Below are 18,488 nucleotides of genomic sequence, written 5' to 3'. Positions count from 1 at the left end.
AGGGTCAATGAAATCAGGGTTAGGGGGGCATGGGCAAACTGAGTAAGGATGGAGGGAAGGGAGCGGACGAACAGACCAGACGCGGACGAGCAGGGTCCGGAGGAGGAGAAGGAGACAACCGAGGGACAAGGACAGCAGTAAGAGGAGGGGCAGAAACTGGAAGGTGCATCTCAGCAAGGGCAGCAACGGAGAGGGAGGCAGGGCTAAAGAAACCTCCATAGCGGGAACAGGGGGCGCGACCACCGTAACGGAAGGGGAAGAAGCGATAGAGTCAGAAGTGGGGGGGAGGAAGAAAGCAAATCTTTCTTACCCTCCGGGGAGGAGGAAGGAGATGAGCCAGGATTTCGCTTCTGACTCAAAGAGACAGGCGTTCCAGCAACAACGTACTGGGCAACAGACTCGAGCGTCTCAACAGGAGAAGAAGGAAAGCAAACAACACGATGACCGCTGAGAGAGTGATGGACATCAGCCCACACAGATAGGCGGCGCAGAGAGCTAAGAGACGGAGGAGAAGGATGGGAAGGAGGAATGGAGGGAGAGGAGAAAGAAGACACAGGAGACAAGACAGACTGGGTAGAAAGAAGGGGAACCCCCGACAGAGAACTAGGAGGGGGATCCGTTGGGACAGAACGTAAAGGAACAGGGGAGGAGGCGGTGGGTGTGTCCGGGTTTAAGGCCTGGAAATGGTTGTGAGACTGATGAAGGTGGGAAGGACGAGGAGAGGAAGGGTGCAACACGCGAGCATAAGAGACGCCAGCGAAAGGGGGGGAGACGGCGAACTTGGCGCCTCGCCTCAGGAAAAGACAAACGTTCCTGGTGCTTCAAGTTGAGGACGGTTGCCTCAAGCTTGTAATGTATACACGCGCGGGAGAAGGTAGGGTGTGCCTCACCCGCAATTGAGTCAGCGAGCCTGGGGAGAAGTGCACTCCGACTTAGTCGGAGTGCTCTTCTAAACCACTAACCTTTGGCCCCACACATGAGACAGAGAGAGACAGTATAGGAGCATCGGAGAGCACCATGCCCAAACTTCCAGCACTTATTACAGAGCCGAGGAGAGGGAATGTACTCCTGGACGGAGCACCTGGCACCAGCAGGAATGACAGAGGGCAGAAGGATCCTACCATCAAAGGTAATTTTCACAACCCGATGGGGCTGACGGCGACGACCACAAAAGGCATGAGTAAACGTGTCCACCTGGAGGACAGAATGGCCCTGGGCTTTGAGGATATGCTGAATATCTTCGTGGCTGTCCCGTAGATTCCGATAAAACCGATTGCAATATGGTGTGGGAGGAGAACGGTGCCTACACTGGCATTTAACCAATCGTTCTTGGAGACCCGAACAGGGGTCTCACCAAGGCAGGATAAGGCGACCAAACTGGTGGCTGCATCCTGAGAAGGAGCAGCAACGACACGCATACCGAGACGAGTGGGGTTGAAAGTAACAGAGGCATCTACTGAATCAACAAGGTGCCTATGGAGGGAGAAATCGTCACAAGGAGTAGAATCCAGATGGAGAAAATCAAAGTATTTAGACCACGAAGCGGGACCAAATAAGGTATGGAACGCAGTAGTATGGGAAGAGATCATGTGGGGTTCGGTCGCCCGCCCCACGAGTCCGAGAAGGTATAAGCGGAACATTATTTGACATTAAAACAAGGAAAGAATTTCATTCACGAATGTGCCCCCACACCAACCACGGAGCCACAATTAGAGGATAGGACACCCAACAAGATACATGTTGCCGGTCTTGCCGGGGCCCACAGGGGTATGTCGTGAGTATAGTCCCCACTAATGCCACCTTAAGAAAGATCAGTCCATCGAGATCGGGTTCAGTGACGAAAGAAGGATTGACAATAAAAGTGCCCACCCCTCGCTCGTTACCACAGTTCTACGGGTGAGAGAGTATGCCTCTTCAAACACCCGGGCATCAAAATAAAAGAACGCCAAAAGAATAATCAAGACGGGCAAAAGGTCGGCGGGAAATGACGATGAGAAAGGAGAAGAGAGAGGGGGGGGGGGGGTGAGAAACGAAATAGAAGGAAATGGAAAAGGGGTCCGGCAAAATTTGAAAAGACAGCAGCAGGAGCACAAGGCTACAAATGAACTGAGGACTGTCCCATGGAGCATCACACCCCAGCAGCCGCCCACCAAGCCTCCTCACGGCAACAATGGGCCGGACAGGGAGGGGGTTTCTTAGTTAAAGTTAACTAAAATTATTCTATTGGTAACGTCTACTAATTATTAGTTATACTCTTTATAATACAAAAACATAGCTTAGTTGTTACAATAGTAGACACTCTAGGTAGCCAAGCCAGACTCAAGTCAGTCACATGGGCATGGTGTCTCTAGTTAGTATGGCCGACCACGTTCAATCACATGGCTGTGGCATCTCTAGGCGACGATCAACAAGTTGTGACCTCTACACGGTTCAATTTACCCTTTGGTTGTCATAGGGCCTATGTCATAACCGAGACAGTATATAAATAAATGGAAGAGCTCTAACACTAAAATATTAAATCGGAAACATTGACTTCCAGGAACTGATGGTATTGATCCGAGCTGCACAAATTCACAAGAATAACTTGTAATTAAACAATACTCCTGATGACAGTCGTCACGTCTGTTCAGTCCCGAATTCAATAGGCAGTCCTCCTCATGGGACTGGTAGGGACCTCCGTCCCCAAATTCGTTTTCACTGATCCCCAAAAGTAGTTATATTTAATTTATTTAAGTACTAATAATTAAATATTAATTATTAGTACCCCCAGTCCTCAGACTGATGCCTTTCGAGTTGTAATGAGTAATTAGATTTTGGTTCGAGAGGATTGTGGTGACGTTTTCTAGAGAGAAATTTTCAAGTACGCCCTTCTTTTAGGGCTAACAAATATAATTTAATTTATAATGTGGTTGACACAAAAGCAGCAGTAATTTTTTACTGCATGTTGTGTTAAAGAATTTAGATGTGATGTGGGACGTTTTCTCACATAATTCCCCGTGGGGGAGGGAAGGGAGAAACATGGGTCGGAGTTCACTGTTTAGAACTGACTAAACACTTTATTACTCTGTCAGAATTATTAAAATATTGCTTTAATATAGTTTTGCACTTCTGTGTGGCAGTTCGTACGGGATAACATCTCGAACTGGAATTTCAGGTTGTGGAGGACTTTGGGCGATTTCATCTCTCGCTAACTCCAATGGTACTAGCTTTTCCAGTGTCTTGAGGCTAGGGGTGCCTTTGCACTTCACTTTTACTATCCTCATGATGGACAGAAACAATACGATCTAGTTGTCACTCTGAGCTTGGACTGTCACTGTCCACCAAAACAACATGGCCAGGCATATATTGTATTCTATTATTAGGGTTATTTAGCCCATAGTGGTACACATGTAGAGCAGTTAAATATTCTCGAGTCCAAACTTCATTCCATCACCTTATCACTCTGGAAAGGTGTTTATAACTCTGAATCAAGTCGCTCTTCCCAACATGTGAAGAATCTCCTGGTCACTCATCAGAGAGGGATGAAATAGGATTTAGAGGGCCTCCATACATCAGATGAGATGCACTCAGTGATTCATGTTGTGAGTTATGGTCAGAGAGGTAAGTCAGGGGTCAGTTAAAGCCACTCAAGACTCAGTTTATGTTAAAGGAGGAGAAAGGGTTTGGAGCTCCTGGAGATTGATTTTTGGCGATGCAGGGTTTTCCTTGGGCAGAGTTTTACTATACCAACCATTTGCTGGTAGAACCTTCCGTGTCACGGTGCTCTGTGTGGTATGAATTTCCAGTAACACTGCTGTTGATTAAGGGTAGTGCGAACAACTGGGTGATCCCAGGAATCCCTCATGCATGCTTCTCCTGCCACCAAGTTGGACCCATTGTCTGAGATCATCAACTTGGGGCAGGATCGATGGGCTGCGAACTTGAGAAAAGCCTGGATGAATGACTCTACACTTATGACAAGAGTCACCTTTAAATAGACTCCTAATGTGTTGGCACATGTAAAAAGGAAGATGAACGCCTTCACTGGGATTTTATCCCAGGTGCCAGTTGGGGTCATTGCTCCTGTGAAGTCCACCCGAGTGGTCTCAAAAGAACGAATTTGAACAACCCGTTCCTTAGGGAGTGATGGAGGTCTTGGATAAGGGCACATCCGAATGTTGTACCTCTGGCAAACAACACAGGATATAAGTATCGACTTTAGAGTCTGACGACCTTGAGGAAGCAAATACTGCTATCTTATGGTGGTGAGGGTATCCAGTACCCCACCATGGAGTGTGCAGCGCTTGTGGATATGAAGCATAAACAATCTGCATATTCAGTGATTCCTGGGATGAAATCAAAGATGTTTAACTTCTAGGTCATCATTTGTGTGCTGAACTCGTCCCCCGCAACGCAAAATGTTGAGGTTGTCTGGGTCAATCTAGAGAGCCAGATTATTGCTGGTTTTAGGTGGGAAGTTTTCATAATCCTCGCCATATGTTTGTACCTAGGCTTGTTTACCCAGTACTTGAGAGCACTGGGAAATTTATGTTTGACTCCAATCCATTGTAGAAAATCAAACACGTTTTGTGTGACTCTTAGAAGTTTATTTAGTTCAGAATTCTGAGTGCAATCAATTACTGAAGTCAAGCGTGGCTCTGGGATCTCAGTGGGAGCAATGACATTGGTCACGATGACTTGTGGCTTTTGTTTAGGCCACTGGTCACTGACTAGCCCCTGAGGTCCATGGAACCACATCTTGGCTTTAGATAATTGTTTTAAGGTCAGACCTCTGAGGAGATATTGTTATGAACCCCAGGTAACGTGATGTTAGCCTCACAAGATCTTCCTTGTGAGAGTTATTCTACACACCTGACTGTATGTAGGAGTCAGGGGAAGGAAGTAAACTAAGCAAACATCAGTAAAGACTGAAGAGAGGCAAGCAGAGGACGTGCATCTTATAGATGCGAGGTGAGATAAGATGTCGACATTATGTTACGTGACGTGACCCTTTGAGTGGATGAAATATAGCAGGTGAAACATGCAAGGCGACTCTGCATATTCAAGTGGGGACTGGAAGAAAAATTTAGAGACAGTCCAAGAGGACTTATGGATGACTTGGGTGAGCACCTTATTTTGGGCTTCGTCGGAAAAGCGACGTCGCATTATTCTTTCTGCGGTAAGCGCTCTATATATTATATTATAATGCTAATAATTGCTTGATCGTATGCCCAGCGATCATTGAAAACGTTAGTGAATATAGGTTAGAGATTTCATGAAAACAGTGAGAGTATATAGAGTTTGAGATGATTGGTCATGATGGGGGCAAGAGAGATACTTGCTTGCTCGACGGAGGTCAGTGAGTGACTGATGAGGGTATAGCTTTGGCACCCCCTTCGGAGGAGAATTTCAGTATGAACTCGACCAAACATGGGGGGCATACCCACCATGGTAGGACCAGCGCGGAGTGGTGCGTCTGGTGATAAATTTTAATATTTTTAAATATATTTTATTTATACTGTATTAGGAAAATATGTTATTATGGTATGGTAATGGAATTACAGGTTTGTGTATGGGGAAGTTCGTGGAGGAACTTTGTGTCTGGTGAAGATTAGGTGGAGTAGAACTTTGAATGAGGAGTAGAACTTCAAGTATAAAATGGAACTTCAATTATAGAGTGTAACTTCAGTGGTAGAGTGGAACTTCAAGTGTAGTGGAGCTACACATTTTTTGGTGAAGCCGCGTAGAAGAACTTCACAGGTATTAAGTGGGACTTCAAGTAGCAGAAAATATTGAAGAGACTGCAGGAGTACCTACCTCATATGAAGAACCTTAGACGGATATTCTTAGTGGTGGGCCTCAGGACCTAGAACAGAGAGTTATTTAGACACTATGATATATTTGAGGGAGTGCATGAATGCATATGGAATGAGTCACGAAGAGTAAGGTGAGAAAGTTATTATTTTCCCGATGCATACAGGAAAACCCATACAGCCTGGGTTAATGGAATGTTTATTTCCAATGAAGTGTGGATGACAATTTATATGACATTGGTGTAGGGTCAGTAATTCCTCTGGGCTTCAGTTGTAATCATGGAAATTCGAAAAATCCAGTTTGGTAGCAAGATGCTGCTTCTGGAATCTTTCCTTTATGAGACTGCTCATAGCCCAGTCGATAGAGCATCGGCCTCACATGCATGGGATCCATGGTTCGAGACCCATACAGCCCAGGTGAATGGAATATATATAACATAACCATTACAAGTAAAATAAAAAAAACACCAGTTGAATACATTAATAAATGTCACAAACAGGTTCAATCATTGATGCAAGTAAAACACTTCCTCGAACGTCTCCGAGGTTGGACGCGTGCCCCAGATGCAGTATGCCTCTTCCCTCAGAATTGCGACACTGAAACGCTGGAACAAGAAGCTTTTCGCTCTTTAATCTTTCGTAACACTGATCAGTTTGTTGCCCAGTTCCTTCAGGAACTTCATGAATCAAGGGTCTCCGAGCCAATCGAAGCAAAGCTGTAGCAGTGTGCCAGACCTCTGTATTTCATGGCTTTCTCTGTTTCCCTGAAAGAAGCAGCGCCATCACCTTCGCTTGTGCTGTGTTGGAGGTAGGTACTGGCCACTGTGGTATGTACTGGCATTTGTAGTCCCACACCTCTTGCTTGCCATCCTTCCATGGAAGCATGGTGACTCCGCCTGGATGTTTCTGAGGTTCGTTGGGTCTAAATAGGTGTGGTTCTCTTTGAGCTGGGCAGCGGGTTGTGACGAGGCTCCTCTTGATGATGTCGTTGACTTCTTCATGTCCTGCAATCTTACGTTGTGATTTACAACACACCAGACCATGATGACCATAAACAGGCGATGAGTCACAATAACGTGGCTAAAGTAAGTTGACTAGACCACACACTAGAAGATAAAGGGACGACGACGTTTCGGTCCGTCCTGGACCATTCTCAAGTCGATTGTCTTGAGAATGGTCCAGGTCCTTGTCTTGAGAATGGTCCTTGCACAATCGACTTGGGAATGGTCCAGGACGGACCGAAACGTCGTCGTCCCTTCACCTTCTAGTGTGTGGTCTGATCAACATGATGACCATAATGGTCTGCCACCATGCTTCCGCAGATGCACCTGTGTTCAGTGAGGATGGGGGCGGCGAGGCAAAGGGCAACTCCAATACAGAGGAGTCATGATCAAGGCAAGTTTCCAGAGCTTAATTTAGCACAGCAAATAAATAATCCTCGGCATGCAGTGCTGTTACCGCTAGGTGGCAGGCTTTGTTCTCACCAGATTCTTTTTCAAGCATTGCTGTGGCAGTCATTTCCATTTTGGAGCTATCTCAGTGGGCCTGTCTGTGGTCTTTTGGGGCTTGTGGTTAGGCTAAAGGGTGTGCAATGTTTTCCCATTGACTGGCTGCTTTAATGAACTCTGGATCAGAAGTTCCCACTGAGTCACTCATACTCTCTGGTACGATGTTCCCTACTAATTCGTTGGCTGCTTTGCATGAGATAAGAATTCTGGAAGTGCTACCTACCGCTGTCGTATGCCTATTCCCCAAATCTAACTGGTAGTTTTGGTTGGTGCCACTGACTGTCATTTAAGTCTTGGTGGAAAATATTAGAGGGGCTGGTCCCAAACCTGCACACAGAAATAACATCACATGAGACCAGAAGACATGGCAGGATGTGCAGAATACCCCCGTTGAAAAACAGAGGTGCAACTAGTACTCTGAGAGAGAACTCTATCAACATCAGAGGTCCGAGACTGTTCAACACGCTTCCACTACACATAAGGGGCATAACTGGCCGACCCCTCACAGTGTTCAAGAGAGAACTGGATAAGCACCTCCAAAGGATACCTGATCAACCAGGCTGTGACTCGTACGTCAGGCTGCGAGCAGCCGCGTCCAACATCCTGGTTGATCAGTCCGGCAACCAGGAGGCCTGGTCGACGACCGGGCCGCGGGGACGCTAAGCCCCGGAAGCACCTCAAGGTAACCTCAAGGTAAGGTAGGTTTAGTGTCATATTGAATATTGACTTAAGGAGCTCGTCATATCAACTTAGTTGTGGGTTGCCAAAAGTGGGTGTACATTTAAAAATGTATGTTAACCTTGGTAAGGTAAGGCACTTTGTGAGAAGGTAGAAGGCTACCTTCTAACAAAGATCTTAGAGTTCAAGTCCTCTATTCTCTCTTCCAGCTTTTTTAGACCATTCAACTTTTCATCAAGTACTGCCGCAATGGCATTGTGGCCTAAAGGTGCTCCAAGTAGTGTGCTGTCATTGGGTTCAATGACTGCGACTTCCGGAAAAGTGATTTCACTGCATTAATGACTACCTCGCTGGATGAAATAATTTCGCACTTGGAGGGGGTTAAGGACGTGACCCAGGGTCTTTCCCTGTGACTTCACCAGCTGCAGGTCTTCCAGCAGGGAGTCTTGTGTGCCTGCTAGAGTGCCATCATTTAGGAACCAGATGTTGAGTTTACTGGACAGTCTACTTGTGATTTATCGAACCGCTTTGCAAAATAGGAAGGGTGCAAGGGGATCTCCCTATTGAATTACATCTGCTGAGGTGAGTTCGTGTTCGCCAAACATGAGCGTTGAACCTTTGCTGTACCCGGCTGACACAAAAGGGAGAATGCATCGGCAATGTTCCTTGACTGCAGGGAGGACTACTTCACTTTTGACCAGGTTGAAAACTTTTTGATATTTAATTTACTACTGCCTTGTCTTCGGTAAAAGAACTAATGAAGGCACATGCAGCATAGGCTGCTGCTTCACAGCCTTGGGAGACCCCAAACCCTCAGCTGGTTGGGTTGCAGCATGGTGGCTGCTTCCATTCTCATACTACTGACATCAGCCTTTGCAACTAGGCGGCAAAGGTTATGGGTCCTTTAACGGCAATGGGTCTGATCCCTCTATCCTTCATTTTTCAGGGATCACTGGGATGCACTAAAGAAAAAGGTTTGATTTTGACAGGCATTAACCCGGTGAAGCAGTTGCTAACAAATGTTGTGATTTGTGATTGGAGCGCCTCTGCAACTGTACCAAGAACAGAGTTAACAGTTTCCTTGAATTGTTGACCCCTGTGTAACTTTCTGAGAAACCTCTTTCTTTCTGGGAAATGAAACGATAGCTTTATAAACATCTGACTCTCGGAGGACGAGAGGTTCCTGGTTTGGGGGAAACCCTGACCAGCGAGGGAGGTCCCCCTACTTGCCTGAGGGGGTGTTTTTATCTCAGTGTTTCATCACTGGGTAAAATTTTGTCCTCACTTGTGATCAACCTGAGTGCCCCACTGTATTTCCTTCTTCAATTTTCTTGCTGATATGACTACTTAATTTCCTGTTGTTTGTTGCGGCGGTGTTTGGGGAGGCAAATTTCGCTCTCATCCCTAGGAAAATACATAATTGCTTTGTTGACGGATGAGGCTATTGTCTTGCTTCCTCTGTCTGGTACACAAAAAATATGCATTTCCAAAAAGTAGCAAACTGTGCCATGCTTTGATGGTATCCGGTATATCAAGGGCACTGGACCTTCTGTTGACTTTTCTGATGAGGTCCGTGTATTTCCCGGCAGCAAATGGGCGGGAGGTGGATGTGTGCGAGGGTTCTGGTTCAGGTTGCTTTAATCACCTCTAGCAGGTCGTTTGTTGCTATAAAATCTGTTGTGATGTGTACTGGTGCATTTGTCTCCTGAGTGCTGCCTCCCTCCACGGGAGGCCTCCCTAACCCAGCACAGTTACTATGCTGGTGTATTACTCTAGAGATGGAGTTGATGCTGATGCTGTCCCTATAAACCCTGCATTTGCCTCTTCTTTGTTTGGCTGTGTTGGGAGTACCTTGGCTGGCAGCGGTCACTTCTTCCATATCATTTGATGGTTTGATTATCACCTTGCAATAGAGTATTTATCTCTCCCTCCTGTCTGGGAGAAACCTTGTAGCCCCCTACAACATGCGCCATGTCTAGATGCCTGGGGGTGGGGATGCATGGGAGGCTGTGCCCTGGCCCGGGCAGTGAGGAAGGGCGTGACCGCCTGATCGGTGGAGGGAGGAGGACGGAGGAGCGGGTACAATGGGGATGGAAGACACTATACACTAGGAGTGGAGGAAAGGGGTTTAGGGTAATACTCAATTCTGGGATGATTACTTTTATATCACTACACATTGATGAACGTATTCTGGCTCACTGAGTGTGTGATGCACTCATGACAATATGCTCGCTATGTTCACCACAAAACTAGACTCGACATATCTTTTTCAAACATTCATTGACACACGGGTGAACCCCCCTCTCTTGACCACACTACATGCATCCATCTTCCTCCCTTCATGGTGGGGGTAGCCGCAGGGCGTGTGATGACGGTGGGAGCGGGATGACAATCGTCATAGGGTGATGGTGGGCGTTGGGTGACAGATGGGGTGGAGTGACGTTGGGCGTAGGAGAACGGTAGGCGTCAGGTCCAGCACAGGGAGTTGGTTACTGGATAGGCAGGCGAGACCTGTGAGAGGCTATTGAAGGGGAGGGGGGTGCACGCCAGAGACAGCGGCCACACACAATTAACACGAAATTTCATTGGTGCATTATGCTTAGCACTACAAACTCAAAGGGTTTGGTTCCATGGTTGGTTCCAAGGGTTGTTATAGTTGGGGGAAAGGGTTATAGAGATACAGGCTCCCCACAGCCTGTAAAGTGCCCCTGATGGCGTGCGTCTCAAATGGCCTTTGACAACCAAGTCCAGCTCCTGGCCTGCACGTGTGGCTCAGGCCTGGCGGAACTGCTTCTACCAACAGGAGAAGGGGCGAAGGCGGGCCTCTGGCGCCATAAAAGCAGTTCCTTTGGGCAGATGGGACTCGTTAGCCTGGGAAGGCAGCTCATCTAGGGGAAGGAAAACCTCGAATTCAAACCTCTGCTGTCTTGTGGTTAAACCCACTCATGGGAAAGACTTCGGGAGTCAACCCTGAGGAAAAATCCGGAGTCGGAGACCCTAAGGCAGCTTGCAGCTGTTCACAGCTACATTCTGGCAACGCCTGCGACGACACTGGTCCCAAGCGTATCGGCGTCTGCCTTTCCCTTGGATCACATCGGTGGCGTGGAGAGGGTGGATCTGCTGCATGGGCAACAGCTGGTCCTCCATAATTATTGCCCAAGCCTGGGCCCTGGAGAGGACACTCCAGCATCGCCATGGCGATGGCTCAACACGGGAAGCGACAGTTACCGGTGATAAGCCTACCACTCAATTGGCGAAGAGTGAGGCACCAGGGGTTGCTTCCGTCGGTGGGAGAAATCTTCCGATTTCATAGGACAGCTACTGCCCACCTCACGCTGAGCAGCCCCCAGCCCCCAGCAGGTGCTATCCCGGCACGGTCCGCCTGCTCCACTGGGTGCGTGGGGCTTAGGCCACAATCCAATAAGCGGATCGTCAACCATGCACCAGGCAAAAGAAAATAAACATAGAGCCACCCAGCTCTCAAACTGGGCACATGGAATGTAAGGACCATGACACCGGGTCTCTCGGAAGATCTACTGGAGGTGAACGACGCCCACAAGACAGCTGTGATCAACAATGAACTGCGCAGGCTCCAGATGGACATAGTAGCCCTGCAGGAGACACGTCTCCCCGCGACCGTCAGCATACGGGAGAAGGACTTTACCTTCTTCTGGCAGGGCAAACCACCAGAAGAGGTAAGGGAGCATGGCGTTGGCTTTGCCATCAGGAACAGGTTGTTAGGGTCCAAAGTACCGCCCACGGAGGGATCTGAAAGGATCATCAAACTTCAGCTTCATACAGCAGCAGGAATGGTCAGCCTCATCAATGCCTATGCACCAACACTGACCTTCTCTACCGAAGCGAAGGACGAATTCTATGATGACCTCTTCCTAACTCTCAGAGACATACCTCAACAAGAGCCAGTCTTCCTCCTGGGAGATTTTGATGCAAAAGTTGGTTCTGATCACAGCTCTTGGCCTTCCTGCCTGGGCCAGTTTGGATTTGGGAAGATGAATGAGAGTGGGTAGCGCCTCCTGGAATTCTGCTGCCGTCATGATCTCTGCATCACCAATTCCTTCTTCGACACCAAACCCCAGCATAAGGTTTCCTGGAAACACCCCAGGTCAAAGCATTGGCATTAACTCGACCTGGTGCTTACAGGGCGTAGCAATCTGAGAAACGTCAAACAAACCCCTAGCTTCCAGAGCGCAGATTGCGACACCGGCCACTCTCTCGTCGTTTGCAGAGTAAAATTCGAGCCCCAGAAAATCCACAGAGCAATGAATGAGGGAAGACCACGCATTAACGTAAACAAGACCCGTGACCTTCAGAAGGTGGAGGAATTCACTGCGGCGCTGGTAAATGCCCTTCCTGTACCACCCTGCGATAGTGCAAGTGAGAGGTGGTCACATCTCAGAGATGGACGTCTCCTCTCTTGTCACGATTCACAGGCCTCTTCCTAGTTGTTACTGGTAGAATTTAAACAGCAAAGACGACGTACACCAAAATGCTGTTATTTCCCTCTCAGCCACACACTCACGTTGAGTCTTAGCCAATCATGGGACCCCACCTTCAGCCACGTCACACCTCAGCCTCTTCCTATAGGCTTATGGTGACGTCATTCGTTTACCTTCCTCTGCCAGCTGTTGCTTTTATTTCCCAGAATGTTCCATAAAAGATCCGGAACTCTTTAAAGATTGGGTATAACAATATCCATCACTTCATGCTACCTTCTTGCTTACTCAACCAAGAAACTGACAATGTTTCAGTCCAAAACAATACACAGTGCAGAATAAGTATCATATAGGTGTAGTGAATCTTAGGATGAACTGGGGGATCTTAACTTGTGACTATAAATTATTTTTGACTTTAAGATCATTCCAACGTCATCAACCTTTTTGGCGGAAATCTGTCCTCGCTCTCTTAAGTTCGTATCACCAATAAATTCACCCTGAAACTACCAAATCCCATTCACACTAACCCCTGCCTATTTCCGTCTAAGTTTATCATGATGGCAAAAATAATTGCATGAACGAAAACAAAACTTACTGATCGAGAAGAACTCTTATGAAGGAGGAGTCATATGCTAGGCTAAGGATGGAATTGTGACTATTATCTAAGATATAAGATTGACTAAGAGCCAACTGTATGTTGAAGCCTTCATGTGGTTGGCGGCCTTGAGATCATGGGTATCTACGTGTTTAGTAAACATGTCTCAAATACGAATCAGCCTAGTAATGAATGATCGATGATGGAGTTATATTCTTGAGAAAAGCACAATTAGCATGAGGTTGTTGACAGCTGAGCGCCTTGTGTTTTAAGTGTCAACTTCTGCTTCTCCACTAAGATGGGCAAGATGAAGAACCTCGAGAACATTGGCCTTGTACATTACAATAAGTTCGCCAACATCTCTCTGGTGGGGAAGGCTTTGATGTGCTTACCAGTCGAATCAGAACGGCTCATGACTACAGACAAGCCTTCTCACATAGTTTGAGCCACATTGCGGGATTGCTAATCTCTAATCTTGACCCGTTTTCTGGCCATCTCTCTTGCCTATTTCTTCCACCTTGTGTCTTTTCCTTCCACAGTATTTATCTATCTCCCTTCCCTTCTCTCCTTCTGTTTGTTATCTCTCCTCTTCTGTCGTATGTGTGTTCGTTGCCTCATTCCCTACTTCACTTCCTACTTTTCACCTTCCTACCTCCCCTATTACCCAACAAGGTTATGTTTGGCCTTGAACCTCACACTGTTTGTATTATGGCAAGATCAGTTTTTACATACCACATAATGTTTCCGATCACGCCCACCTCCAGACCGCGTGTGTGTTGTTATTATGACAAGAATACGAAGGAATGTATTATTAAAACTGTCGTGTTTTTCTGTGTTCACATAAGAACATAATCCTTTACTACTCCCCTTATCTCACGAAAAAAATTGTTGTCTCTGTGCCCCTTTAATGTTATGGTTAGGTTTCTTTACATAACAGTGGAAATATTGTTTATGAACTCCTCTACCATCTTTCCCCCTCCCTTCCCAGAGAAAACTATTGACGTAGATGCGCCCCTCGGAAAAAAGGGCTGCGTCAATCAATCTTTCCATTATCGGCAGGTCCTAGTGCTGGTCAATGTGGTAACATATATGGTAACTTTGAAGTTTTCCTCTCACTGAGACTGTATTTCTTTTGCCCCAGGAAATTCTTTATTCAATTGAAGCAGGTTCCCCCAAAAATTATTTTTCTCCAACATGTACACTAGTAGAAGGCCCTTTCTCTGATAATGCAGAAAATATTAAGTCAGCTTACCGTTCTCTGCCTTATCTGATTTCCGTCTCCCAGTCATATAATTTAGTCAGTTTTATAAGGCAAGAGTTGTTGTTCTGTGCTTGGGTTGTGTTATTAAGGTTCTTCTCCACAAACAGTCTCCCATTCTCTCAGTCGTCTTCATCATTTTGCATGATATAGAAGCAAGGGACAGTAGCTTTAGTGCATTTATGTAATGGAGGAGGAGGAGGGATGTTTCTTCTGCGCCCATTAAAACTTCCTGTAATTTGTTTTACTGTAAGTTGAACACTATTTCCACCGCCATGAACATCACATTCCATGCTATATTTTGATGTATGAGTTTGTGACTTATGAAGATTTTGTTATGTAGGTAATATTGCAACCTGTGGGAATTGGTGTCCGTTTTTTAATGCATGGGTGTGTTGTGTAGCCAAGTGTGGATTTTGATGAGAATTGTGTTACATAAGTGTGTGGCAAAAGCAAATTTTAGGATTCAAAGTTCCCTGCTTTCTGCAGGTGTAGGTGTGGAGAATCTTCTGAGAGGACTTGACCGTGAGGGCGTCACCACCAACAACCTCTTAGTGGAGGTCACAGACTACCTTTCCCTGGAAGAAGATCATCGCCTAAGAGATCTGGCTCGAAGTTTCGGAATTCTGGGTTTTCAAGTCACTTGGACAGGAAGAAGAACCGACTAAGTCTCAAATACATTCATTAAATTGTTGTATTACTATCTGGAGCTGCAGGTCAGTATAAACTTACACAAATTTTACTTTTCAGTTATATTTTAATGTAATTGTTTAATGTTATGATATGAATGAGCTGCAGCATGTGGCATATGAACGACTCAACTCGTGGTATGTTTTGTCATGATTGAGATATAAGACTGAATTGCAGCTTATTAGCATGTTAATCCTTGAAGTGTGCCGTTCTCTCATCCCCCTGGCTCATTACTGTGTCAAATTAACAAAACATAAAATTTCAAATATCTTGTAAATATATAAATTAAAAAATCGAGCAATGAATGTAATGAAATGCCTTTTCTTGGTGAGTCCATCAGTGGCTTCCCGAGTTTTTATGACATCAGTTATTCAAGATAACTGTCATATATTCCATATCTAAAATTTAGTATATTAACCCCCCCCCCCCCCATCCACTCTCAGAATGTCTGAAAAATTCATGTAAACTTTTTAGTAATCATGAAACAATGAACAAGAATGTTTTTAAAAATTTTGTTATATGTTTAGCGGTTAAGAAATACGGAGATAGTTCATGTTTTCTCAATAACACAATTTTTTCTGCATTTATTTTCTCTTTTTCCATATATGCCACTAAAAGTTTGGACTTGTTATCTTAGTAATTGACATTTTTTGTTTTCTGCATTTGTCTTTCCTTAAAAATTTTCAATGAGGTGTTGAATCAATAAATAAATCTCTGTAAATTAAGTCTAGATCATAGGAAAGTTCATGCAACATGCGAAGCCGTCGTCAGGTGGAGCAACTTTTATCTACCCAAAATCCCAAACTTCTAACTGATTATGCAAAGTGAATTTTGCGCCACGCTAATATCAACTTACTTATTGACAATTAATTGAATTCTGATAAACTTGTATTATGCATGGGAAAAGAGAATTATAAGATCCTGAGTAGGGTACATAATAATAATTGGCTCAGAAATGTGAATGTACAGCAGCTACAACAGTTAAATGCCAAATGACATGAAGAGTGCTATTAAAGGTGTTCTCATAGGAGCAACATGGTATGAAAAGTGCTACAAAAGGTGTACTCATAGGAGCAACATGGTATGAAAAGTGCTACAAAAGGTGTACTCATAGGAGCAACATGGTATGAAGAGTGCTATTAAAGGTGTTCTCATAGGAGCAACATGGCATGAAAAGTGCTACAAAAGGTGTACTCATAGGAGCAACATGGTATGAAGAGTGCTACAAAAGGTGCACTCATGAGAACAACATGAGACAGGGGATTTGCTGCTGACACCATTGCTAGCTGGCCGCAGACGTTTTTGTTCCCTGCAAAACTTAAGATTCTGAGCACCCGTCAGATCAAATCATCGTGATTTTGATAGTAATAATACATCAATACTCCAAAACTCAGAGAATATCTTGTTTGGAAGGAAATAATTCCGATTTCGACTACAACTGATGGACAAACAACATTGTTGATTATCTGATGTCCAGCTGACTGGTATTCTGCGCAACCCAGAATGCAGGCGACCCAAACTGTCGTACCGCATTTGTCGCCTATGATTTTTTTTGTGAGGACCGTATCACTGACCAGGTCACTTAGAGTCCTGCCCTACAGGGCGAGGCGATACTCTGCAGACATCACCACAAGGGAGCACCTTAGAAGGTGCACTGAGCCTTACAGGGAAAGGTAGGCCAAACAGCTCAATTAGGTGTAAGGTATCCCTGATTCCACCTAGAGGATTCACTTTACGACCTCCGGTAGAGGGGAAGGAATTTCACCAGGCCTAGGAGTGTCTCAGGCATTAGGTAGGGCAGTGAATCAGTCCTCACTATGTGGAGACGTCATTGGGGAAGTCAAAGTGAAAGAGGCAATGGAGGCAGCTTTCAGATAAGTAGGGACAGTGGACCGAGGTGCAACAGGCACCGAAGAAAACTGCTGTCGAGGCTTCACCACGTGCTTCTTCCAGACAGACACCAGACATAATGGACCTAGGACAGCACCAGTCACACACTAGCCAGTGTCAGACAATGCTTCTCTGTCCACAATCCAGCCCCAAGACGAAAGTATGAGACAGGAGAGAACAGTACCAGTCACACACCAACCAATGTCACACAATGTACCTCTCTCCACAGCCCAGCCACAGTACAACATTATGAGACAGGAGAGGACACCACCAGTCTCACACCAGACAACGTTAAACTCTGCACATCTTCCAAAATTCCAGATAATGCAAACAGACCACTTTCCTACAGCATATGGATTAGTAACGGCAATGGAAAAGGAACAACTAGAGCTCAAACTTTCCATCACAGTCCTAGTAGAAAGGAAGGAAATAATAATGACACCACGAGACCCATACACTGCAAAGTAGTGTGTGGGTTTATAAAAAAATAACAGTCCTGCAAGGGAAACCTGTACTCACCTAGTTGTACTCACCTAGTTGTGTCTGCAGGATCGAGCATTGACTCTTGGATCCCGCCTTTCGAGCATCGGTTGTTTACAGCAATGACTCCTGTCCTATTTCCCAATCATACCTGGTTTTAAAATTATGAATAGTATTTGCTTCCACAACCTGTTCCTGAAGTGCATTCCATTTCCCCACTACTCTCACGCTAAAAGAAAACTTCCTAACATCTCTGTGACTCATCTGAGTTTCAAGCTTCCATCCATGTCCTCTCGTTCTGTTACTATTCCGTGTGAACATTTCGTCTATGTCCACTCTGTCAATTCCTCTGAGTATCTTATACGTTCCTATCATGTCCCCCCTCTCCCTTCTTCTTTCTAGTGTCGTAAGGCACAGTTCCCTCAGGCGCTCTTCATACCCCATCCCTCGTACCTCTGGGACGAGTCTCGTTGCAAACCTCTGCACCTTTTCCAGTTTCATTATATGCTTCTTCAGATGGGGACTCCATGATGAGGCGGCATACTCTAAGACTGGCCTTACGTAGGCAGTGTAAAGCGCCCTAAATGCCTCCTTACTTAGGTTTCTGAATGATGTTCTAACTTTTGCCAGTGTAGAGTACGCTGCTGTCGTTATCCTATTAATATGTGCCTCAGGAGATAGATTAGGTGTTACGTCCACCCCCAGGTCTCTTTCACGCGTCGTTACAGGTAGGCTGTTCCCCTTCATTGTGTACTGTCCCTTTGGTCTCCTATCTTCTAGTCCCATTTCCATAACTTTACATTTGCTCGTGTTGAATTCTAGTAGCCATTTCTCTGACCATCTCTGCAATCTGTTCAGGTCCTCTTGGAGGATCCTGCAATCCTCATCTGTCACAACTCTTCTCATCAACTTTGCATCATCCGCAAACATCGACATGTAGGACTCTACGCCTGTAAACATGTCGTTAACATATACAAGAAATAGAATTGGTCCCAGCACCGATCCTTGTGGTACTCCACTTGTTACTGTTCGCCAGTCCGACTTCTCGCCCCTTACCGTAACTCTTTGGCTCCTTCCTGTTAGGTAGTTCCTTATCCATTCTAGGACCTTTCCCCTCACCCCCGCCTGCCTCTCGAGCTTGAA

The 18,488-nt window shown here is 45.7% G+C and overlaps 1 protein-coding gene across 1 annotated transcript in view; it reads left to right on the top strand.

The window, feature by feature from the left end:
- Nucleotides 1–18,488, top strand: part of LOC123753853 (uncharacterized) — a 100,596-nt gene that overhangs the window by 62,459 nt on the left and 19,649 nt on the right. Inside the window, exon 5 of the mRNA XM_069301903.1 lies at nt 14,775–15,001. Within this exon, the coding sequence (XP_069158004.1) occupies nt 14,775–14,953 (179 nt within the window). The 3' untranslated portion in view covers nt 14,954–15,001. The remainder of the gene's footprint in view (nt 1–14,774; nt 15,002–18,488) is intronic.

This window comes from Procambarus clarkii, chromosome 46 (assembly GCF_040958095.1).
Source record: "Procambarus clarkii isolate CNS0578487 chromosome 46, FALCON_Pclarkii_2.0, whole genome shotgun sequence".
In the NCBI taxonomy this organism is placed as follows: Eukaryota; Metazoa; Arthropoda; class Malacostraca; order Decapoda; family Cambaridae; genus Procambarus; species Procambarus clarkii.
The sequence above is the reverse complement of the archived record's forward strand: the minus strand, read 5'-3'. Positions and strand labels throughout refer to the sequence as shown.